At 38.6% G+C, this 27,297-nt stretch overlaps 1 protein-coding gene across 3 annotated transcripts in view; it reads left to right on the forward strand.

Moving 5' to 3' along the window:
• The window catches only part of klhl14 (kelch-like family member 14), a 149,276-nt gene that overhangs the window by 13,587 nt on the left and 108,392 nt on the right, over nt 1–27,297 (forward strand). For all 3 annotated transcript variants that reach the window (XM_073043168.1, XM_073043151.1, XM_073043160.1), the window contains one exon: nt 10,075–10,196. In XM_073043168.1, coding sequence (XP_072899269.1) covers nt 10,075–10,196 — 122 coding nt within the window. The remainder of the gene's footprint in view (nt 1–10,074; nt 10,197–27,297) is intronic.

Below are 27,297 nucleotides of genomic sequence, written 5' to 3' on the forward strand. Positions count from 1 at the left end.
CTCTGACTTGGCCACTCCAGGACATTAACTTTGTTGTTTTTAAGCCATTCTTGTGTAGTTTTGGCTTTATGCTTGGGGTAATCTTGGATCCAACTTGTCATTGTCTTGCTGGAAAACAAATCTTCTCTCAAGTTGCAGTCCTTTTGCAGACTGCATCAGGTTTCCCTGTATTTTGCTGCATTCATTTTACCGTCTACTTTCACAAGCTTTCCAGGGCCTGCTGCAGTGAAGCATCCCTACATCATGATGCAGCCACCACCGTGCTTCATGGTAGGCATGGTGTGTTTTTGATGATGTGCAGTGTAGGGTTAAATCTGATGGCCAAAAAGCTCAATTTTGGTTTCATCAGACCATAGAACCTTCTTTCAGCTGACTTCAGAGTCTCCTACATGCCTTCTTGCAAACTCTAGCCGAGATTTCATGTGACTGTTGAAGCACCCGGGCAATAGTTGTATGCGTAGTCTTTCCTATCTCAGCCACTGAAGCTTATAACTCCTCCAGGGTAGTCATATGTGTCCTGGTGGCCTCCCTCACTAGTCCCCTTCTTGCACAGTTGCTCAGTTTTTGAGGACGGCCTTCTGTAGGCAGATTTACAGCTGTGCCATATTCTTTCCATTTCTTGATGATTGACTTAACTGTACTGCAAGGGATATTCAGTGACTTGGAAATTTTCTTGTAACCGTCTCCTGACTTGTGCTTTTCAATAACCTTTTTGCAGAGTTTCTTGGAGTGTTCTTTTGTCTTCATGGTGTAGTTTTTGCCAGGATACTGACTCACCAGCAGTTGGACCTTCCAGATACAGGGGTAATTTTACTACAATTAATTGAAAAGCTTTGACTGCACATGGTGATCTCCATTTAACTAGTTATGTAACTTATAAAACCAATGGGCTGCCCCAGTGATTATTTGGTGAGTCATATTAAAGGGAGTGAATACTTATGCAATCAATTATTTTGTGCTTTATATTTAATTAATTTAGATCACTTTGTAGAGATCTGTTTTCGCTTTGACACAAAGAGTCTTTTTCTATTGATCAAGAAAAGCCAAATTAAATCCACTGTAGTTCAGTGTTGTAAAACATGAAAGCTTCTAAGGGGTTAAATGCTTTTTATAGGCATTGTATATGTGACATATTATGTCATAGTTAGTCTGCAATATTTTGTTTCCTTGTGTCAAAGAAAGAGCACTAAGTGTTTGAAAAGTATGGATTTGTGTACCATCTATGGGTGTTCTTAATACTTACGGTATTTTTTAAGAAGATTGCACAAATTTCTAAAATCAAGTTTAGTTACCACTCAAACCATACATAGATACAGCAGAACAAGACATTCCTCTGGAGCCAAGGTGCAAAACATTCAAAACAGCAAGCAAAAATTCAAAAATAGCTGGTAATATATTTCAAAATATTGAGCAAAGAAGCATATCCACTGGGAATAAAGCAACATATATAGTCCACAACCCTGAGTGACAATGTCCAGCAATCGATGGTACAATCTCCTGGCTGTGTACAGATGAACGCAATCCAGCCTGTCATTCCACCTCTTGAACACGGGATGCCAGTACTGATGGGCTCTTCTGCATCTCTTACCTGGCATGCAGCAGCAGGCAAGTCCGAGGCTTGGGACCTAGTTCTTGCTACAACTGAGGCTACACAGCTCCCAGGTCAACTGTCCCAACATGAACAAATCTTAACTTTTGATGAGTAACCAGCCTTTTTCTTTACATGAGTTTATTTCCTGGCTATCCTTCAATCAACACCACTGAAACATAATATCTGGATATGTCTTGTTGCTTCCCAGGAGAAGCTTATTTAGAGCAAATCATTATCAGTTCTTCCAACTTTATAACAGGAAATCCACTACATATTACTGTAAAGTGTCTTTGTTATATCCATAAATGGATATGAAAGGTGCTATATAAATGCAAGTTTTTCATTACGTATTGCAGTCCTTTTTTAAATTTAGCCATAAAGATCTTTTTAATGAGCTATAGCTTTCTTTTAGTTCTACAGTGTAGCTTTTTCAGTTCACATTACTGAGATAAAAATATATGTTCATGTTCAACTTGAAGGTCAAGTTTATTGTCATTCACCAAAGTTGCAGCCTTCTGGAAGATACCATAGGACTAAGATCTGAACAGTCGAGCAAAAAAGTGGCAAATAAAATTCAGTCCAGCAGAATACAAAATAATATATTTGTGGAAGACAGATACTGCAAGGAAATAGAGAATGTTGAGAAGTATGAGCTTGGGTAGTCTGAAGGGAATTAAGGTGCTTAAGTAGGCATATTGTCCCCTTGCTTAGAATACCTCAGCCACAGCTAGAATGCTGAGCACAACTCTGAACATCATAATACAGCATTAGAAACAATAAACACGAGATTTTGTGGATGCTGGAAATTGAGAGTAACACAAAATTCTGGAGGAACTCAGCAGGTCAGACAGAATCTGTGGAAACGAATACGCAGTTGACATTTCAGGCCGAGACCCTTCATCGGTACAAAGAAATGTAAGTGAATATATCTGGGACAAGAAAATTATAACAATGAGGAGTGATTGGATAGGCTGGAGTTGGATTTTTCTAGAATAGAGCAAGCTAAGTTGAAATGTAATTTTGACATCGATATGCCTGAATAGAGGGACAGGAAGGATTTATTCCCTTTAGCATACCAACATTAGGTCAAAAGCTCTGCAGCTCACTGACTGAAGGGGTGTAGAAAGAATTTAAAATGTACTTGGCTATGCAGTCGAAGCACTGCAGCCTACAAAGATATGGACCAATAATTAGAAAGCGCAATTAAAACTTCTTTATGGAAATGGGCCTTTTTTTTCTATGATTCTCTGAAGTTTTATTTTTTGTTACTAAATTGAAACTGGGAAATATTTTGGGTAACTTTGTCTTAATAATAGTCAGTAACTGTGCAAGTATCTTGATTGTAAGGAGTGCATGAGTGGCCATTTCACAAATGGTCTGCACACCATCACAGAGTTCAGAGAAAGTAAATTATTCCTGTTTATGAAATCAGATGCTAAGGACCAGATGGAATATCACCGAGTACAGATCAAGTGTTTTTCACCAAGGTGTAAAAGATCACAAGGTTGGCCTCTACGTGGTAATCATTAAGAGGAATTTGAAAGCATTGTTGGGAGGATCCTCCAATGTGCAAAGACGGTGAGAAGCTTCAGGGAAGAAAAACAAACCCTGATGAAGGGGAGAAATGAAATTCTTTGCCTTTGTACTACTCCTCCTCTGCCTATCCTCATTATTTCTCCAGTTGTTCACTTTTCCTCTTTGTTTCTCTTTTCATATCTATTCGCGTTTCTGTTTGATTATGACTTCTCCAGATGCAGGTGCTCCAAATGTCAGCCTTCAGCTCCACTTTCTTTTCTGACTCATTCCCTGTGTCATAAAGGGAGAATCGTTGGCCATCTCAGCATCATTGCCAAAATGAACAGGAGTCTTCTAAACTATAGATTCGATTGTTTACAACAGTTTTATACATTTTGTCATGTCTTTTCTTTGTAATTTATTTTTTATTGGTTAATCATCAAACAAACATTTCCATAAGATGTATTTCAGATACTATACATATATTGTATATCATATAGTCATATTTGCCACAAATCTCCACTTAATATTTATCTGAGGTATACACATAGAAAAGAGAGGAAAGATGGAACAAGCAAAAGGAGAAAACTATACAAGTAGGGAGTGATCTTTTTTCACAACATATTCATTGATTTGTGAGAATAAAATCAGGCCTATGAGGTATTATTTAAAATGTACTTGGCTATGCAGTCGAAGCACTGCAGCCTACAAAGATATGGACCAATAATTAAAAAGCGCAATTAAAACTTCTTTATGGAAATGGACCTTTTTTTTCTATGATTCTCTGAAGTTTTATTTTTTGTTACTAAAAAAATTGTTCCAACTTATGATTAACAGATGCTGTTATCTTCTCCATTTTGTAAATGTCCATTGTAATCTCCATCCATGCGTTTAAAGTTGGGCTCTCCTGTGATAACCATTTCCTGGTAAGAGTCTTTTTACCAGCCACCAACCGTATATTCATTAAATATTTATGTCTTTTCAACCATTCTTGAGGTATATACCCAAAATATATGGTCTTACTTTCTAAGGGTATTTCACATTTAAAGATGTCTTGTATTTCTAATGTAATTCTCACGGCGTGTCAAAATTTGCTAAGGGCGACAAATGAGGAAGAACTGGATTAAAAATGATCCACAAGATTCAGCAATAATTCAGTTGCTCTGAATACAAAGGTCACAAGGTCATTTCATAGCTTGCAAAAGATCAATCAAATGTCATTAGAACAGGAAAGATTAAAAAGGTTGTCTCCTTGCTTTTAAAATGCTGGGTAAGATAGGTCTAAAGAGATATTTTGCATAAAACCAGTATAGAGTAATGTGACAGTGTGTTTTATATTCAGGAAGTTAAAGAAATGATCTGTCCTTTGGAGCTCCCAGTGGCATTCACCTCTCGCAGTCATTGCATTTCAGAACCTCTGCAGCCTGTGATTTACTGAAAGGAAGATCACAGTCTGCCCATGATTTCCTAGGAAAGCCCTTACCATTTGCTTGGAAATGTTACTGCACAATTACCCATAAATTTGTTTAATCTAAAGTGTATTTGTTGACTTTGGGAAAAGATATGGCATGGCTATATTCACAAAAGGATTTCTAATTGAGTAGAGACAAAAGGAATGGGCAAGGACTTGCTTGAAACTTGAAAGATGGAATATTTGATAAGCAGATTGACCTTTTCACTGATTTCTTATCTTTGTGGATTTAATTTATTTTTCATTTCCTCATTCTTCATTCCGAAGCACTTTGATGTGTACAACAGTTAAGTTTAATGCAGACTAGATTTTTCAGTATTATTTGTGATCATATTATTGATACCAATCATTATGTTTAACTTCTTTATACCATTTGCACTCATTCTTGTTGATCGCTTCATAATGAGCACTGATCCAAAATAAATTCCAGCCTTTGAAGGAGTGCTCATAAAATTAATTATTTTCCCTTTTGTTTTCATGGAGTATGTTCTGCTGATGACGGAAGTAACAGATAGAGCCATTTCATGTAGAGTTGGCAGAGTGCATATCCTTATCAAGGTTATCTTGATTTTTTTTATTTACTGCACAGCAGTTGCAATAATCTTAATAAAACAAGATCCATTGTATGGATGGATGTGCCAATAGGCCTAGTAGCACAAAGACATTAACATACCAAAGAACAGAAAGATTTTGTGATGCACTGCATTTTATTTCTGAATCTAGATGTTTTTCAGCACATAATGCATATCTCATCTCAAAGCTTTGATTGTTTTTCTTAATACATTTGAGGTAATTTTAATATGCATTAATGTATACATTAAAGTTATTATGATTTATTGGTATTTATACATGATGGCTGTATGGAATTACATTGAGCACAATGATACACAGTGAAGTTTTCAACTGATAATCTCTACAGGCACTGAAATAAGCCTGATAGGTTTTCTGTGAAAAGTCAAATCTGAAAGCAAACTTCCTAAAGATCTGAATGAAATACATGTCAACAGTTGTACCTTTGATGTTCTCAGAACTGAGGTATTAATTGTTTCTCTTTCCATAGATGCTGTCTGACCCACTGAGATTTTTTCAGCACTTTTTTTTTACATGTGAAACGGGATTTAACAATAAAAACTATTCTTTTTTCCTGACTTAAATATGTTCATGTCTGGATATAACAGTTAACAAAGCAGTCGATAAACACCTTTGTTGTTTCATATGTGTGATCAAGTTTACTCTAACTTACTAAACATTACGCCAACATGGAGAAATAAATTTATTCACAAATCAGACAAGTTGATTGTCAGACAATTTTGCAAAGGGTACCCACTTTAATTCCACTCTTCTTAATTTGTCTCCAAAAGCAAACTAAGAAATACTTTAATATAGCAGCAGTGATGCTGTCTTGATGACATTCTGTATTAAAGTTGATCGTTCTCTTGATTCTGTTAGTAAATTGCAAACATTTGCAGAACCACCTTGGCTTGAATAATAATAAATCAAAGTCAAATTGTGATTTAAGTCAACTATGATTGAATGCATTTCTCACTGCTCACCTAACCTGAATATCAGACTTAAAGTCCTGCAAGTATTAATTGCCAGCCCTTACATTGCCAGTGTTAATCATGACTTTACTGAATTTTACGTAGAGATGCTTCTCCACAGACTGAAAAGGCAAATTAGAATAATTGTTTGCTTTAAGTGCAATTACAAATTTATTGTCAAAAGCATAAAATTGAAAATTTTAATAAAATTTTACTGTCAAGGTGGTCAGGAAGATAAGAAATCGAAACAGGTGTCAGATACTTGTAACCGTTCTGTCATATAAATAAGTTCATGGCCAATCTTACAACGAGTACATCAGCACCACATACCTTGACTCCCTAAATATCTGGATATCAATCAATTAATCTCTGTAGTGCATACATTTTTGTGATTGAACCTCCACAGTTGTCTTGGACAGAGAATACCAAAGGTTCACTAGCACTTGGATGAAGAAATTTCTTAACATCTCAATCCTGTAAGGCAGACCTTATGTGCCTTATGGTGACTCCTTTTTTAACAAAGCTATGGATCTACCTATCAAGCTATGTAAAGCTTTTGTAGATACAACGAGTTCACCTCCGATTCTTATAAAATGAAGGAAATTTACAATTAGTTTGCATCATCTCTTTTTAGGCTTCAAAATGCTGGAACCCTAACACCGTTCCCTATGGTATCTCCTAATAATGAACTCGTTTATTTCTGGTTGTTTGTTCCTATCTCTGGTTCCTTCTTATTTATCCTGCTAGTTACAAACTTAGAAAGTGTTAAGAAATTTGCCAGGCATAATTTTCCTTTCATGAAACAAAAAATGAACTGCAAGAAAAACACAGAAAGTTAAGCATCTTTGGGGGGAAAGTGGTGGTTGCCCATTCAGGTTGAGACCCTGCATCAGGACGTGATTTGCTGAGTTTATCCAGCATTTCATACTTTGCCTCAGATTACTGCATCTGTAGTCTCTTGTGTTTCTTTTCATAAACCCATGCTGACATCCAATTCTGTGCTTATTTTCTAAATACTGTGTTACCACTTATTTAATAGATCCCACTCTTTTTCTTACTACTGATTGTAGGTCAGCTGGGTTATAATTTTATATTTCATATCCCCTTTCAATGCAGAATGAGATCAGTCAGACCTTTGAATCTGTGCCAGCTGATACAGAGATCCTTTCAGTCCCATTCAAGTAAAATACAGTCTCAGATATTACGATAACAACTTGTGGCTTCTGGTTGGATATCCATTTCAGGAGAGAGAGCACTTCAGAGCCTAAAGTTTTCTTCATGGTACACCTGAAGAGGTCTCAGTCTGCAGATTCTAACTGCATTGTTGGCCGGGCAACAAAGTTTGATGGTACTTCGCCGCTTCATATTCAGGCATTCAATTTTTTCCCTTTGCAATGAAAGTAAAATCTAGCAGGTGCTTCCAAAATAAGCCAGTCTTATCATAATTATACCCTTACTCAGGCAAATAACCCCCCTCCCCCCATGAATGATTTCAGCCAAACTTTTGTACATTACTTGGCCTTGTCTGTATCGTCAGCTGCAGCCTCACCACTCACTTTTAGATGATGTAACTTTGCACAAGCTTTAAACACATAAAATGAGCCTCAGAAGTTTCAAAAGTTCTCTCTTTCTGCCCTGCATACAGTATGTTTTAAATCTTTGTAAAATTGTTGGCTGTCTCTTGCATTATTATATAGTTAAGCAGATGACAGTGATTTTGATTAGTTACCTAAAGAGTTAATAATATTTCTATTTTGAAAGATGCTTCAGATTGTAACCTCATATCACAGTGGACTTCATTGTATCTTTCCCTTTCACATATCTGGTCTTTGCCCTTCACTCTCTAAGCATTAGGAAATGCACAAGTTAATAGCAAGCTGTAGGTACTGGGAACCTGAAATAAAAACAGAGGCGATGGTGATAGGTCAGGAAGTATCTTTCTTTGGAGTGAGAAAAAGTTAGAAATTAATCATGTTTTATAGTGGAGGAAGAAAACCATTTTTGGTTCTGGTCAGTGCTTTTGAAGGGAATGACCAACATTCAGCTAATTCCTCACAAAGAAATTCCAAAGACATGAAATCTAACAATGGAGCGTTGTCTTATTGGATTCTCAGCATGGTTTGAGGAATCTTTTCCCACAATGCTTCTACCAAATGACTGGAATCCACAGTGATTTGAATAGAATCCCTGACCTGTAAATTAGAAGTAAAATGTACGTGATGCGTTAATTCTTGTTTACTTTGTATTTATACTTGATGTGCTTATCAGTGGTTCAATGACATTTATTTTATTCCTTTTTAAAGATATTTATATATTATTATAATTTATCCATTGTGACAGCTTTTAAGTATATTTGAATATTAGAGACATTGAAAAGCTTTTAAATTTCAGCCTGTCTGGCTATGACAGGAGGCAAAGCTGTGAACTCAGTTTTGCCTGCTGTCAGAGACCGTTGGGGTATTTTGGGTGCAGGGCATGTGTAGTACATTGCTAGAGGCTTCTGAGTACATAGAGTCAGCTTGATAGTGTTCTGCATCCAGACCAAATCAGTACTAACTGAGATTCAAATCTGGTTCAGTTTAAATCTGTGGAATTCATTCTGTGGTGTTGTCATTTACAGACAATGAGATACATGGGTATTTTTATAAAGAAATAACTTCAGTAATTTGAATTCTCCCATGGGTTGAATTGAATACATGTGCAATTGAGATAACATCTTCAGCAAAGGTTCATTTAACTGGTCCCTGGGATGAGGAGTATGTCTTGTGAGGACAAGTTGAGCAGAGTGCTCCCACGTTCAAGGGCTTGACAGGGTAGATGCTTCCAGATGTTTAAGATAAAGGGTTGATCTAAGTCATTGAATACATCTTGTGTTCAGGTTGATTTGTGAATTGCAGAAGCATCATTGGAGAAAATGAAGACAATGAAATGGAGTTGAGGTCAAAAGCTAAATTAACCATGATCTCAAAAAATGGAAGAATAAGCTCCAGGGGATGCATTACCTCCTGATGCTCCTTTTGATGCCCTCTTGCTGGCATTCTCACGGTGACTGGAGACAAATGGCATCGATTAAGACAATATTATCCAATGAGTCTGACACAACTCTCCTGAATCTAAGATTTGTTTACGATTATGCTTGGATCCTTTGGGTAACAAACAAGTCTGCCAGCATCATAAAAACCAAAATCAATGCAGGGTAGTTGGAAAAATTGTACTTCGAGTGGTTTTGCTATTTGTGAAAATTTATTTGGAAATTTAGCATTAAATGTGTACATTTAATGAAAAAATTACTTTAAGAATATGATTTTGACAATCCCTGATGGTTTATCTCGTGAACATTCTGGTTCGTTGGCCTAAACAGAACAGATGGCCCTGGTCTGGGCTGCGTTAACATCCTATGATGGCAGAGGTACAATTAGCACCGATAACATTTAGAGGTCAATCTAGGATTTCTGCTCCTGAAGTGTACAGTGACCTCTCCCTGAACTCTGTGTGTGTGTGTGTGTGTGTGTGTGTGTGTGTGTGTGTGTGTGTGTGTGTGTGTGTGTGTGTGTGTGTGTGTGTGTGTGTGTGTGTGTGTGTGTGTGTGTGTGTGTGTGTGTGTGTGTGTGTGTAGATGTTATTTGGAAATAACATATTTGGTAATAGCATTCAACTCTGAAGCCCCACAGTTGATGATGTTACTTTATTCATTGTCAAAGTTAAGAATCATAACAAAAAATGCCAGAGAAAAAAAATACGTTGGATATTTGTTCACAGTTTTAAAATTTTATAAGACAGATACTTCAAAAACCCTGTGATCCACTTCCAAATTATATAGGTAGCAATTCTAAACCAGACTGAGACTTTTAGTAATGAAGTAACGATTTATCAGAATCCATTCCAACACTCATAACATGAGTCATACACATTTTGCAAAATGAAACTCTCAATTTTCTTTGAATACTTTTTTCCAGAATTCGCTCCAGTAAGAAACTCCTGTTATTGGTCGGTGGATTGCCTCCTGGTCCAGATCGACTTCCAAGCAACCTCGTTCAGTATTATGATGAAGAAAAGAAGACATGGAAAATACTTACAAGTAGGTGTGGTCCCCAAAATCACCCCCATTAATTTCTGAGTGTGGCTGATGGAAATTGACTCATATTGTTGAGGAAGGGCTCTGATATTGGTGCCAGGGTTGACTTCCTTTCATCCATTTCACTCATCCTTTCCACAAATGACTTAGAATGCAATTGTATAATTATTGCCTTTTTAACAGTGAGTGCATATTTTTTTCCCAACAAAATGCTTCTCTGAATCATCTCGTTTTGAAACAGATTCAATTTATTGTTCTTTTATCAATCACGTGTTGCTCATAACTGATTGATTTTGTCTGAAATATAGCACAGCGGGAGACTTTAAATGAGATAACACACTTTAATGGCAGTTATCTTCAATCGTTTATTCTAAGGGACATATCTTTTGCCAAGTGTTTTAAATATTATCTCGCTGTGCCCAAACTGTAAAAGCATCAAAGTAGCACCATCTTCTCTATTTGCTACACACCTAAGAAAGCATTCCAATTTTCTGAGCTCTAATCTTACTTGCTGTTCTGTTAAGAAAATGTACACTAATATATTCATTTTAAAATGCAGAATATGCAACAGCACCTTGTATTTGTAAATGTAATTTAATAAGTACCCTGTTGTGGTTCAAAATTTGACACGGACAGACATTGTCGAAGAGCACCTTAAAGATAAGAAATGGTGGAGAAGTGTAGGGAGAGAATGAGGACTTGATAGCAGTAGGGAACACAATTAATAGTGAAATGATCGAATATGGGGATAGTCAAAGGCTGAGAAGAATATGGGCTAAGTGCTGGCAGATGGGACTAATTCAGGTGGACAACTTGGTCAGCTTGGTCAAGCGAGGCTGAGGCATTTGTTTCCATGCTCTATGACAATCACAATTCTTGATTCTCTTACAGTCAAGAAGCTAGCTCTGAACTATTGTAGATACCTCAGAGGGGGTGAATTTGGTTAAGGAAGAGTATAAACACAAACATAAGAATAAAATCAAAATTAATATTAATTAAAGTTAATATTAATTATCATCAAAACTGCAAATGCATATTAAATCAACACACTCAAAATGCTGGAGTAACTCAGCAAGTCAGGCAGCATCTATGGAAGGGAATAAACAGTTGATGTTTTGGTCCAAGACTCTATATCAGGAGTCATTTGCTTTCTAAAAGTACTGAAAGTTTGCTTTCCAGAAACAAAATACCTTAATCTTTTCTGGGCTTTTTGAAGGCTTCCATATAACCATATAACCATATAACAATTACAGCACAGAAACAGGCCATCTCGGCCCTTCTAGACCGTGCTGAACACTTACTCTCACCTAGTACCACCGACCTGCACTCAGCCCATAATCCTCCATTCCTTTCCTGTCTTCCTAGAAAATTATGCATGTGGTTTCATTTTTCCTGGATTTTGTTTTCATCAATGGCATTCTGAGAGGTTATATTATTACTTCTGCGTTCCATTTGAAGGAATTGTTTAATTTGAGAAAACTTGAGTAGACAGATGTTATTGGGTCCTTCTCGTGGTCCACATGCAGTTTGGAAATGGTTACTTCTGTTACTAAATCAGTTAATGTAGGCAGATGAGAACATGAGGAGAATTAAATGATTTGAAATGGAAGTGAAACTGCAAGTAACAGAAGCATTTACAGTACCTAAATACAATGAATCAGAATCAGAATTGGTGTTATTATCTCTGGCATATGTCATGAAGTTTGTTGTTTTTGTGGCAGCAGTACAGTGCAAGACCTAAAAATTACTGTAAGTTACAATAAAAATAATAAGAAGAAAGAGTGCAGAAGAGGAATTTGCAAAGACCATTCAGAAATCGGATGGCAGTGGGGAAGAATTGTTCCTAATGTGCATCTTCAGATACCTGTACCATCCCCTGATGGTACTAATAGGAAGAGGGCATATTCTGGATGGTGTGGGTCCTTAGTGATGGATGACACTTTCTTGAAGCACGGCCTTTTGAAAATGGTGGGGAGGCTTCAGTGGGCTGAGTCTTCAGCCTCTTTCAATCATGTGCATTGGAGCTTCTATACTGGATGGTAATGCATCCAATTAGAATGCACTCCACAGTACATCAGTAGAGATTTGCAGAGTCTTTGGGAATGTATCAAATTTCCTCTAACTTCTATTAATGTGAAGCCACTGGTATGCCTTCTTCGTGATTGCATCAATACATTGGATCCAGCATAGATCTCTGAGATATTGACAGCCAGGAAATTGATGCTGTTGACTCCTCAATGAGAACGGGTGTGTGTACTTCTGACTCCCCCTTCCTGAAGCCTACATTCAAGTCCGTGGTTTTGCTGATGTTGAGTGCAAGGTTGTTGGTATGGTACCACTCAACCAGCTAATTTAGCTCACTCCTGCAAGCTTCCTTATTGGCATCTGCGGTTCTGCCAATGGCAGTGGTGTCATTGGCTGTATATGGTCCATAATTTACTTTATAATTTATACAATGGGAACACATGAGAATTTCTTCCGACTTTCTTCTACATCTTTCTTGAAAGAGATAACATTTTGAAGGTTCTAGTATTGAACTGATTACTATTCCTGCGCCAGCGATTGCCAGCAGATCTTCTGAAAGGGTGCTTAGCTGCAAAATTTAATGAGTGCTCTATCAATAAATGTAAACAATAACTATGCTGTATTCGGAAATAATGGCTATGACATTTGAACCCACAGCTTTGCTGCTACAGGCCACAACTTCCTGTCATCATCTGTCAGTGTTGACAGATCCAGCGAGGGGAGGCTGGCTTTTGTGATGGACTGAACTGTGCCCATAACCATCTCCAATTTCTTGTGGTCTTTGATAGAGCAGATAGAACGCTTCCGATGGTGCATCTGTAAAAGTTGGTGTGGGTCAATGGGGAAATGTCAAATTTCCGTAGCTTTCTCAGGAAGTGGAAACCACTGTGAGCTTTCTTGGCAGTAGCACCTAGTGGTCGGACCAGGAAAAGCTATTGCTCTTGTTTAGATTGCTCAGCCTGCTCCACCTCAGCAACACTGATGCATACGTGAGCAGGTACTTCTCCCTGCTCTTGAAGTCAATGACCATCGCTTTTATTCTGCTGACACTGAGGGAAAGGTTGATGTCTTCACCCCGTGTCACAGGGCTCCCTACCTCCTTCCTGTGCTCCGCCTCTTCATTATTTGAGATCTAACCCACCCCGGTGGCGTCATCTGCAGACTGGTAGATGGAGGTGGAACAGAATCTGGACTCACTGTCGTGAGTGTATGGAAAGTAAAATAGGGGGCTGAGGGCACAGCCCTTGTGGATCACCAGTGTGAGTATAATCATGGCAGAGCTATTGCTGCTTCTATCATCACTCTGGCAGCTCGTTCCAGAAACCACCACATACTATGTGAGAAACCTGACCCACAGAACTCCTTAAATTTCTCACCCCTCTCCTAAAACCTGTGCTGCCTAATTCTAGACTCCCCTGCCCTGGGGAAAACAGCAACCATACTTCCTATCTATTTTTAGCAAAAAATCTATTTCATCGTTCAAAATTTTATAAAGCTCTATAATAGGGGTTCCAACCTGGGGGTCACAGACCACTCAGTTAATGGTAGGTGTCCATGGCATAAAAAAGTCTGGGGATCCCTGCTCAATACCGTCACTCCTCGGCCTTCTACCTTCTAGTGTGAATAAATCCAGCCTGTTGCAATCTCAAAATCAGAGTCAGGTTTAATATCACTGGCATATGTTGTGAAATTTGTTGATTTTGTGGCAGTAGCAGAATGCAACAAATAATAGAAACAATGTGAATTACAGTAAAATTTCATTAAATTAGTAAAATTTGTATTTGCAAAAATACAAATAAAAAAGTAGTGAGGTAGGGATCAATATCCATTCAGAAATTGAATGGCAGAGGGGAAGAAGCTGTTCCTGAATTGCTGAGTGTGTGCCTTCAGGCTTCTGTACCTCCTCCCTGATGGTAGCATTGAGAACAAGGCATGACCTGAGTGATCAAGGTCCTTAATGATGGATGCCTGGATGCTGCCCATTTGAAGCATTGCTCCTTGAAGAAGTCCTGGATATTACAGAAGAAAATGCCTATGATGGAGCTGACTGAGTTTACAACTTTCTGCAGCTTATTTCGGTCTTGTGTAGTAACACTCGCCACCCCATCCATACCAGATGGTGATGCGGCCAGTTAGAATGCTTTCCATGGTACAGCTATAGAAATTTGTGAGTTGTGTTTGGAGACGTACCAAATCTCCTCAAACCCTTAATGAAATATAGATGCTGTTGTGCTTTCTTTGTTGCTGTATCAATATGTTGGGTCCAGGATAGACCTTCAAAGATATTAAATGCCCAGGAACTTGAAATTGCTAACTCTTTCCACTTCTGATGCCTTTATGAGGACAGGTGTATGTTCCCTCGTCTTACACTTCCTGAAGTGCACAATCTCTTTTTATAAGTGAAGCCCTCTACTCCAGACGACATCCTGGTAAACCTCTGTGGACTCTGCCTACCATAGCCTTCCTGTAGTGTAGTGACCAGATCTGTAAACAACACTTAAAGTGCATTTTAACCAATCTTTGTATGGCTGCAACTTGACACCCCAACACCTATACTCAATACCTCAGCCTATGCAGGCAAGCTTACCTCCTTCACAGCCTTGTCTACTTTAGTCGCCATCTTCAGGGAAGTATGGGCTCAGCCCCCACACTATTACTGCTATTTACTGTAAACATACTGCTAACATGCTACTTAGGGAACCTTCTTTGTTGTCAATTTACATGTCATCAACAGCATTTTCAGCATCAGTCCACTTACATTCTCAACCAAGTCATTTATATAGATATAACAGACAACTAAGGTCTCGGCAGTGACCCCTGCAGGCCATCACTGGTTATAGACTATCAGCTGGAAAAACATCTCTCCACCGCTACCCTCTGCCTCCTATCACCATGCTAATTTTGGATCTCATCTGCTAGTACACCTGGGATCTCAAGTGCTTTATTCTTTTGGACCAATCTACCATACGGAACCTTGTCAAAAGCCAAGTTTAAGTATACAACATATACCATGACAGCATGGTAGTGGTGGTTAGCACAACACTTTATAGTACAGGTGACCCAGGTTCAATTCCACCCCCCCCCCCCCCCCCACCACTGCCTGTGTGGCCTCTGATCTTGATCTCTGGTGGTATGTGTGAAAATTTGCATGTTCTTTTATGAACAAAGTTCAAAGCACAGTAGATCTATTATCACAGCAAGTACACCTCACTAGATTCTAGCTCGAGATTCAGCTTTCTTCCAGGCATTCACAGCGGAACAAAGAAATACAACAGAATCAAAGTAAAACTAACACAAAGACCGGCAAACAACCAATGCACAAAAGAAGACAAACTGTGCAAACACAAAAAGAAACAATAATAATACATAAGTAAGTAAATAAATAATACTCAGAACATGAGTTTTAGAATCTGAAAGTGAGTCCATATGTCCATATGTTGTGGAATTGTTTCAGAGGTGAGGTGAATGCATTTATCCATGCTGGCTCAGGTGCCTGATGGTTGAAAGGTAATAACTGTTCTGAACCTGGTGATGTGGGAACCTCCTTCCTGATGGCAGCAGCAAGAAAAGAATATGGCCTGGATGGTGGGGGCCCTCAAGGATGGATGTTGGTTTTTTGTGGGCAGCGTTCTTTGTAGATGCGCTCAATGGTGGGGAGGGCTTTTCTTGTGATGAAATGGGCTGTATCCACCACCTTTTTCTTTTCTTGCACACTGGTGTGCATTGCCATAGTTATGATTTCAATTGTTATCCTGTAAAGTGTTTCTATTTTCTGCAAAAGCAGTGTGCTCTTCTAGTAAGAGTGGTTTGGCTTTGGCTAAAGATAAGGAGCCATGTTGTTCAACTCAGGAATGTTTTGTCAGCCAGTCAGGGTTGTTTTGGTACGTGTTGAATGGCTCCAAGGAGGAAGTGCCAATACTTCTGAGAGAGCATCTTCGTTCAAGATGGTCTTTGACGGAATTCAATCTGCCTGCTGTCCTTCATGCAGAACATGGGTTCAGCGCGTAAGTGTGGTGATACCCACGACTTCTTCAGAATTGAGCACCGATGTGCACATTGGGCTGGTTTAACTGCAATCAGCCCTTCATTTTTCTGTAGCTATTTGTTAAAGTTGAAAATTTGGTAAACATACTTCCTTCATAATTTTTTGCCGGTGTATGATCTGACATTTCCTAGCGAAAGATAACTGTTTATGGGATAGTATTTACACAGCATTCACTACAATCAAAATTCCTTAATCAGAACATTCCAGTTTTCCTGCTTGGTTGAACCTAAATGATTCTGACCCTAGATGTACTGTATCTTGCTTATGAAAGGTGACCTTCTCACTGCTGTGTCAAGTGGCTGTTAGCAGAGTTAGCTATCGAGCCAGGTTTGTATACGAGCCCGGTGAGAGGGCTACAGGGGTATCAATACCAGGCCATGATGCAACCAGTCAGGATCCTCTCACCTGTGCATCTATAGATGTTTGTCAGAGTTTCATATGAAATGCCAAATCTGTGCAAACATCGAAGAAAAATGAGGTACTGCCATGCTTTCTTTGTAATGGCTCTTACGTGATGGTCCCAGGATAGATCCTCTGAAATTATGACACCAAATGGACCGTGTGGACTTCTGTAGTTTATTCCTCATTTATTTCTGTGAATCGCACCTCAAGTATAAGGAAATGACAGAAGAATCAAAGGGGAGTTGATGGATATAGAGGGAAGAACAAGTTGCAGGGTAAGAATGAGACTGAGGAGATCGCTATAATAGGAACCATCATGGACATGAAAGGGTCAAATGGCCTCTTCTTATTAATATTTCAGTAATGCGTTAAAGTAGTACTGATGATGACATGATACATGCTGCAGTTGCAGTAAGGCCAGAGCCAGTAATGAACGCGTATTAAATTGCTTACCAAGAATTGTTGCTTCAAAAAGAAAGCTGTGACCACTCAATTACCAGTGAGCTGGATCAAATTACTCTCACCTCTGGCCAGAAGCATTTTGCCAACGGATGAAACAGACACATTGGCCACCCCACCAATTTATTTGGTTGGAGATTGTTTCAGACTGGAGCAAGCAAAACACCATTGGTTGCAGCTCACAGCTGCAGTCGGGATGTCATAGATGCTTTTTGCTCCAGGAGAAGAGAATTCATCTTATTCTCCCTTGGGAGAAAGCAACAGGCTGATGGAGTTCATGGATCTTCCTGGACTGCAGGCTGGGCATCTATGACAGTGCTTGAGCTGCACTGAGGGCACTACATTGCAATGTTGAGATAAAACATGCTCAGCTCTCAATGGGAGATAACGATAGTATATAGTTCATTGACAAAATCGGCAGGATGGATAAGGATCATTTAAAATATCTGGATTTTTAATAAATAAAAACCCCATTAAATTTAAACAGAAACGCAGAAAAGGCAACATATTACCAAACAATAAGGAATCTCACGCACCTTATTTACTAAACCAAACCAAGATACTGTAGGTACACTCAATTTGTTGCAGTGTCCATAAACATTATAAACAAAGCAAAATAGACACATACAGATGGTGATGTCATGTTCTTTTGGTGTTTAATTTCCATGATGATGTCTTAATTCAGGCAGAAAAGGAATCAGTAGCTAGCTGTAAAAATCTAATTGATTGAAACATTGGCTTAAAAGTAACTCATAAAGCATAATTTATATTATGATGTGATTAAGGAAACAATTACAGTAGATTGGTGACAGGATACTTAAGTAGTTATGAACTATGCAAAGTATGATACTGAAATTTCACATTATTTTTCCCATTTCTGACGAGATTTCCAACATGTGCAATGGCTATGTGATGGTTCTATCACATCACTGATGAGCTAGAAGATAAAAGACCACTTTGCATGGTTGATTTTGCTCTGATTTTGATCTTTAATTTTCTACAGGAAAAGAAGATTTCAGATAAAAGATTGAGGAGGATGGAAAATATATTCACTTTGCAGGCATTCCAGTTTAAGATTATGATGGTCCCAATTATGCTGATGTACAGCTAATTAATTTAGGATCTTTTTCACCCCTCCCAGCCTGTTCTTTAAGCAAACTGAATGACACTTAATGTTCAGAACTTGCATGGAAAACATCTGTTCAAAAGTTTTATCTGTAGTGAATCATTTTAAATAATCTACTGATTACATTGCTATTTGGAATACCATTTCATTTATTTGGTCTAGCATCCACAAATCATTTTTAAAATTAATTATGTTTTATGAAGTTGCTCCATAAATTGGATGCTTATTGATGCAGCATGCCTTCAAAAAAATCTTTGATCATACTTAGTGCATGGAGCACTTTAGAGGCTCAGAGTTAGTCACATGGATATCCAATGATAGGATTTATAGGATAAAATACTATCCTTAGCCGGTATGAAGGAGACTTGTGCACTGGATCTGTAGGTCGTGAAGTGACTAATGAGATCAATGTGGGAAATGCAGTCTCTTACACTGACAGAGTAGGTGTGGTTGACAGGGTGGTGAGTGGGTAGTTTCTGATCAATAATTTTTGCAAAGTTTATTGTTCTCCCACTGCTGACCTCCCAAACTTACTGCAAATGCACCTTCTCTATACTGAGCGATCATGGGCCAAAGATTCTCAGGAGTCAGTGGGGATGCTATGCTTTTTCAAAGAAGCTTTGAGAAAATTAAATGATTTTTTCCACTGTAAACCCAGTAATCTTTTCCCTTCTCAGCATTTGGAACAGATGCTGTTTTGGTGGACAATGTGACCAGCCCAACATAGCTGACTGAACAAAACCAAAGTCTCAATCTTGTAATGTTGGCCTGAGAGAGGGCAGGTGTTGTTTCATTTGTCTTTGAAAGATTTTGCAGAGACAATGTTGGTCTTATTTTTCAATTGCCTTGAGATTCCTGCTGTAGGTAGTTCATATTTCTGTGGCATACAGGAGGGCAGGGATCACTGCCACTCAGTATATCACGAATTTTGTATCATGTGCGGATCTTAATTTTCTAAAATGCCTTTCCTCAGTCATCCGGTATCTCTGCTGATGGTGATTGAATTTCATCGTTGTTCCAATGTCCATGAAGATGAACCTTCATAGACATTGGAAGTTGTTAATATATTTTTCCAGTGTTATATTGGAATCTTTACAGCTGATAGGAAATTTGATACAGCAGAGCTGTTTGATATATACTGTATCTTACCCATAATGAGTGTAAGGCATATCTTTACATATGATTCACAAAGCATTGATGATGGCTTGAAGATTCACTTCTGTGTGTGCGCAAACGCAAGCGCCATCTGCATAATGCAGCTTGACAACAAATTCTTGGGTGAACAGCTTCCCACTTGTGCCTTTGTGGTCTTTGAATTTGTGAAATGTGCCTTTCAATATGTTTGCATGATCCCATTTGCTAAGTTCTAGTGCCGAACACGGGCTCTGTTCTTTGGCTGACCTAGGATATTTGTACATGTTGTGGCATCAGGAACATCAAAAGTGATTCTCCAGGTCCCATAGAAATAACTTGTAACTTTGGATGGGAATTGCAAATGAACAGAAAAAAAATCCACGACTCTGACAACAATTCATAGGCCGACTGAGGATCAGGACAAAAGTCTTCAGCGACGCATGTAATTAAGCCGTTAACCCAGGCAAGTCCAGCCTCTGTATTTCCCTTTTCACCTTCTTGTTTCTACTGCTCACAGATCTGAGCCGCTGATATCATTTGGCTTGGGCCAGGAAAGGTTGATCCCTAGCAGTATTGTGCCTACTGTTTGCCTGGGTTTCCCAATGTCAACTTTGGGTAAGTTGCAAAGCCACGCAAGCTATCACGGTTACAAGGTAAAGGTGAGCTCCTGGGTGTCATGTGTTCATGACTTGGTTACCTGCATTGTTTAAGACCGTTGTACTGTCTATAAGCAGGGATTCACCGGAGGGGTGTAAATTACATTTCTACCCCATTTCCTATTCCCACTCACACAAATAATTTATTATATTGAAATAAATTGGGCTCCTTTATCTTCAGAGGAAATGAGAAGAGGCAGCACAGTATCCTTTGGTCTGAATTCCCATGTTCAGTCATGTTACCAAGGGGAGAGTTCAACAAATTATAGCTATTTTATATCTTCTTCAAGCATATATTATGAGGAAAGTCACCCTGAAGCAGTGTCATGGAGGGATAAGAATAAACTAAAACTGGGTCAAGACAGAGGCACAGCCTGTATTTTCTGAAAAGCATCACCAAAAATGTTCAATTAGTTTGGTCATGAACAAAAATAGTCTGTGAAAAATTATGCACTCAATATTTGTGTTGATGAACTGATACCTTATAGTAATCAGCAGCACTCCAGGAAAGTGATATTAGCCTGCTAGCAATATTAGCAAATGAACACTTAAAACATTTAATATAAACAGGTTAGTGTCTGCTTTAAAATTGTGGCAGAAATAGTCATTTGAAAGCATTAAGCATTCATCCACCAATATCGACAACAGTAATTTTCAGCCTATAGTACAGTTACTCAAGTGACTGTTAGTGTAGCGCATACAGTAAAACAAAATCCATGTATAGATTGTCATGGGAACACAGGCTCAGTAAGTGATTTGTCTCAGGTGGCCCATGAAATTTTAAAATATTCTCTGTGTTGTACTTTGTATACTTAATTAGCTATCAATAACACATCTGACCTTGACTATTGCTTCCTCTAAAAAAATCATTAATAGAAACATTTCAGTCCAGGGCTTTGCCTGCCAGCTTCACACACCTGGAGTGTGAATATGAGGACAATATGCCTGATTTACTGCGAGTGGGCAAAGCACACAGAGCACTTCCCTTACAGAGTGAAAGAAGCGCACAGCACAGAAACAGGGCTCTTTGCGAACCCTGACCATGTCGCCACATCAGCCACCTGGTGCCCATCTATACTAATCCCATTTTCCAGAACTTGGTCCACTACAATATATATATATATATATATATATATATATATATAGTGCCTATAAAAAGTATTCACCCCCATAGAAATTTTCATGTTTTATTGTTTTACAACATTGAATTACGGTGGATTTAATTTGGCTTTTTTGACACTGATCAACAGCAAAAGACACTTTTGTGTCAAAGTGAAAACAGATCTCTACAAAGTGATCTAAATTAATTACAAACATAAAACATAAAATAATTGATTGCATAAGTATTCAGCCCCTTCAGGTCAGTATTTAGTAGATGCACCTCAATGGGATAAGCACCTTTTCTTTAAGATTAAACAAGCTTGGGAAAAGGAACTTAATTTGACTTTTATAATGGAGGACTGGATGCGGATCTTGAAGTTGGTTAACTCTTCCTCGATTTGTGCTAGCCATTCATTGATTCAATTTAAAATTGTACATTGTTATTATTTGACGAAGGAGAGATTGTCTACAATCTTTCCTGATGTTGATAGTTATTGTGATGGATGTAAAACTGAGACAGCTACACTGACACATATGTTTTGGTCTTGTTCTATACTAGAACAGTTTTGGAAGTCAGCTTTTTCTACAATTTCTAAAGCACATAAAATTAATTTACATCTTAAAAAATTAACTGTGCTCTTTGGAATAATACCTCAAAATATTGGTGGTATTTCTTTGTCTGACCAACATGTTATTGCGTTTGTTGCATTGACAGCTAGGAGGGCCATTTTGTTGAAGTGGAAGGATACGTCGGTTCCCACTCTGTCACAATGGTTCTCTCAACTGATGTTATGTCGTAGTTTGGAGAAAATTAGAAGTCGAACCTTTGAACCTATGTTTGATTTTGAGAAAAGATGGGGTTCATTTGCTCGTTACTATCATTTGAGTTAATTGATAGATTTTCTCCATGATCTAATTGTAAATTTTGGTATAATTTTTTTTGCTGGCGATTTGATGTTTATCTTTAGAAGCTTTTCGTATGACGCATGGCTCCGGGCTTGAACACTGAATGGGGTTTTTTTTTCTCACCTTTTTCTTGCTTTAGTAGGGCTTTTTTTCTTCTCTCATTTCTGTCACCATTTTTTCAATCCTGAATATTGTTTTCTCTTCTCTTTTGAGACAATGTAAGTGTTACTTACTTTGATGTACTCTTGTATTTTGGATAATGATAATAATAAAAAGATTTGAAAAGAAAAGAAAGATGGACCTCTAGCAACAATTACAGCCTGGAGTCTGCACGGAGAGGTCTCTGACAGTTTTGCACATGTGGTCGCTACAATTTTTCCCCATTCTTCTTTACCAAACTGCTCAAACTCTGTCAGATTGTATGGGGACTGTGAATGAACAGCCCATTTCAAGCCCAGCCACAAATTCTCAATTGGATTGAGGTCTGAACTCTTGATTTGACCACTCCAAGCCATCCTGTGTAGCTTTGGCTTTATGTGTGAGGTCATTGTCTTGCTGGAACACAAATCTTTTCCCAAGTTGCAGTTTTCTTGCAGACTACATCAGGTTTTTCTCCAGGATTTCCCTGTATTTCGCTGCATTCATTTTACCCTCTACCTTCACAAGCCTTCCAGGGCCTGCTGCAGTGAAGCATCCCCACAGCATGATGCAGCCACCACCATGCTTCACAGTAGGGATGATATGTTTTTGGTGATGTCTGTTCAGTCTGATACCCCAAAATTTCATATTTTGTTTCATAAGACAATAGAGCATTTTTCCAGCTGACCTCAGAGTCTCCCACATGCCTTCCAGAAAACTCTAGCCGAAATTTCCATGTGAGGTTTTTCAAAAGTGGCTTTCTCTTTGCCACTCTCCCATTAAGCTGTGACTTGTGAAGCACCTGGGCAACAGTTGTTGTAGCACATCTCTCCCATCTCAGCCACTAAAATTTGTAATTAATTTCTCCCGAGTTGTTCTAGATCTCTTGGTGGCCTCTCTCACTAGTCCCCTTCTTGCATGGTCACTCAGTTTTTGGGGACAGCCTGCTCTAGGCAGATTTATAGCTGTTGCCATATTCTTTCCAATCCTCGATGATTGACTTAACTGTGCTCCAAGAGATATTCAGTGACTTGGAAATGTTCTTGTATCCATCTCCTAACTTTTGCTTTTCAATAACATTTTCATGGAGTTGTTTGTAGTGTAGGTTTGCCAGGATACTGACTCACCAGCAGTTTCACCTTCCCGATAAAGGTGTATTTTTACTACAATCAATTGAAACATCTTGACTGCATGTTGTGATCTCTGTTTAACTAATTATGTGACTTATAAAACCAGTTGACTGCACCAGTTGGTGTGTCATATTAAAGGGAGTGAATACTGATGCAATCAATTATTTTGCTTTTTATATTAGATCACTTGGTAGAGATCTGCTTTTACTTTGACACAAAAGTCTTTTTCTGTCGATCATCTTAAAAAAAGCCAAGTGAAATCCACTGTGATTCAATGTTGCAAAACAATAAAACATGAAAACTTCCAAGGGGGGCAGTGAATACTTTTTATAGATGCTGTATATATACAAACATATGTAGGAAAAAGACAGTAAAATCTGAGGAATGGTAAACTGAAAAGGGACATTTACTGCAACCAGGCAGACCACAAGGGCTTACCAAACAATTGTGAGCTAACAATGCATTTAACAATTAAGGCCTGAATTGGACAGCAATGTTGAAAGTGCATGATCTGTAACCATGTAACAGGTGAAGGTAGTGCTCAGAAAGTGTGCTGCCTGTTCCATCAATATTAACCATGTGTTTTATTCTATCAGCGGGGAGTCTGATTTCATGAGTGGCTAACACCAGTCCGAGCTTGCCTGAATCAGACAGTACCTCCTAAAGGGGAAGATCACTATCTTGGCAGATGATGCATAATGTTAGGGGTTGGGGGTGGGGGAGCGTTTATAGCAGTCTACCATGAGCACGTGGAGAGTATGGGCTCCGTGATTTTTCATCCTCTGTGGAAAGGATGCAAAATTCAAGCAGACTCCTTAATCCTGAGGAACAAGGAAAGCCTCCAGAAGCAGATGGAATGAGCAGGAAGACAAAGCTGATGCTTTCAGTGCCACAAATCAAGCCTCAGAGATGGAGTGCCGTAGGAAATTCACTGACTATGCATTCAGGGCAAAGCAATTGGCTGCATCGTAAAATTCCTTACCCTGCCAATTGCATTACTGACCTCAGTCTCTGCTTATTGCACCATGCCCCCCCCCACTCACCCATTAAAAATCACTCACTCAGGAGTTGCATCTAACGAAAAAACGCTCCACTGCACCCTTACACAATACACATTATGGACTTCACCTCCATCTCTCACAGCCTGCACACACTATCAGTTATTTAGCTATGGTGGATGTATCATTCCTATCAAAATAATTGTTGGTTGTACATAATTATGTGTACTTTGAAGAACAGCTTAAGATTTCCCAAGAAGGCAGTTGACTTTCTCCACCACTGCAAGCCGGGAACCACTAATTTGTGGAGTCACACTACATAGCAGCAATAAGATGGGCAGATACACTCGAAAGACCGACACTAATGGGGAGAAGGCAGGAGAATAGGGTTGAGATGGAATGGAGTAAACTTGATGGGCCGAATGGCCCGGTTTTGCTGTGATGTCTCATGGTCCTGTGGTCTAGCAGCATGAGGAATGGTGATTGATTAATTTTTGCATGGCACCACACATGGCTTGGTTTATAAACTCCGTTTAGAATTGTTATGCTGTAGTTTTGGCATTGTGACCAAGGTGCGCTTTAATGGTCAACAGTCGAACTTGAGTCTGGAGACCAAGTTTGAGTACAAAACTTGAAATGGAGTTAGCAGATCATGAAACTGAGCTCTTCTGATCATAAAGTGTGAACTGTTGGCGGTGTCGAACTGTACATTTGGTCACTGATAGCTCTGTCACATTTGGTCTGTTTGATTTACCTCCTCTATTCCTCAAGCTCCTTTTTACCTCCCATTTCGCTCAGTCATAAATGCCTACTCACCCATTTCTTCCCTTGTGAGTTTAGCCATCTCTTTGAGCCACTGATGAGAGTTCTGATTGCTTACCTGGCTATTTTAGTTGAGAGTAGACTGCAGCCTTACAGAAAGATCAGCACCATTCAAGGTTAATGGGGAATGTCAACAGGTCAAATGCTGCCTGATTTGACCTATTGTGTCATTAGTGTACAGAAACGGTGAGCCAGTGATCCAAATAGAATATTTTAAAACAAAGCTGATTTGTTTTTAGAGAGTACTTTTATAGTGCATGTTGATAGTTTTATGTGAACTTACTGCATTTTTTAAAATATATAGATGAGATCAATGCAATCCCTTTGTTGTAGAAACATCATACAAAATAAGAGTGATGTGAATTTATTTACGCTACTGCCCTTTTTAATACCTTCAATGGTAATGTTGGAGGACGCAGCAAAGTGTTAAATTTTGGAATGAGTGGTGGTGATCATTCTGACTGATAACACGGGCTGCGTCACAGGATCTGAAGTGCTCTTTTAAACATCCTAAAGCACAGCATAATCAGTGGAGAAGTTGCAAGTGCATTCAAAAGGTATCATGGTTTTGTGTGCTTGATTGAGGATTTCTAAGATATTCTCAGGATAACATATGCCTGGGTCAGGGTCCCTTTGTAGGGTTAAAATTGATTTGGGGAAGCTCCCTTCATTTCATGCTGCTGCAGGGAGATTTTTTGATAAGGGCCAATGACAAATCTGCCTCAGAACCATGTGGGTGGATATATTTTCCTGGCAATTGTCTAAGAGGTAACACAAGAGACGACAGATGCAGGAGTCTGGATCAACAAACAATCTGCTGGAGGAACACAGTAGGCCACTCAAGGTTTCAACCTGAAACATCGATAATATTTTTCCTCTCACAGATGCTGCTTGTCCTACTGAGATCTCTGGCAGATTGTTTGTAGTCCTGTGTTGTTAAAGGTGCTGTATTGGGAAGGTTGTTATTAGGGGTGTAGCTGGTACAGGACTGCATCATCAGTGTGAGAGCAGTTTGCGAAAAAAAAGTGGCTGTATGCATTTCTAAAATGACACAGTTACGCCTGGAAGTGATCAAAATCATGTTGCACGGAGAAAATAAATTGATTTTCATATGCATTCTACTGAATGAAACCATGCCACATGTCCACATTCATAAGATTACAAGTTTAATTTTCAGCATGTAATCCCTTTGACATGATGTGCACGTTGTTTGCTATTTGCTGCATGCTGTTGGGAGGATCAATCTCCAAGAAATTTCAAGCTTTTTGAATTCTATAAAAAGAATTATCAACTGTGGTCTAACTCCCTGCCCTTTTCTGTGACACGGCCATTTTTTTCAAAAATGAGCAGTCATTCTCTGAGTTAATTTTTTTCCCATGGTTCGAAGGAGAAAAAGAGTTGGTTGCACTGAAAGTCCATCCAAAGATTCCTTTAAAATTGTTGGTTTCAAGAGTATTAACTTATTCAAACTAGATGGAGATAGTATGTCTAATTTATGCTTTGCACTTTTACTATTTATCAAAGATACACATCCTTCGATATATATATATAGTAATAATTATGTACCTTAGTAAATGTAAAATTCAAACAATGGAAAATGTGAAATTTGGTGAAAATAAAACAGCATGGAAGATCTAAACATGAAAGCCAGGGAACAAAAACTAGGAATCAAGTGAAAACTGGCCATGCAGACAATACTGATGTCATTTGACCCAATCACTACTCTTTGTAAAAAAAAGCATGACAGACATGTGAGCTACCTCTGGAACAGCTGTGAGATGCCAGCGCTCTCTTCAGTCATCAAACCAGAATTTCAAATCTGTACCTCTTAGAAAAAAAGATCTCCTAAATCTCATTTGGGAGAGGAGAAAAGAAAGAGTTAAATAAAACAGAGAAAAAGGAATCACTCATCCATGACATCAGCATGATGACTGAAGTGACAAGCATTGTGCTGTCTGGCTTAGCGTAAGGGCCTTTGTGATGCATATTTCTTCAAAAAAGAGAAAGTGTTTTGTGACTTTTTTTTGGTTGAAATGCTGTTTATACTTTCTGACCGAAATAAGAAATACAGTCAATTGACCCACAGATTGTTCTGAATATTTTATGTTGATGTAAATAACAAATATAAATATTTTAAATGTTTCGTTTGTAGGCTGAGCACA

This window comes from Hemitrygon akajei, chromosome 1 (genome assembly GCF_048418815.1).
Source record: "Hemitrygon akajei chromosome 1, sHemAka1.3, whole genome shotgun sequence".
Lineage (NCBI taxonomy): Eukaryota > Metazoa > Chordata > Chondrichthyes > Myliobatiformes > Dasyatidae > Hemitrygon > Hemitrygon akajei.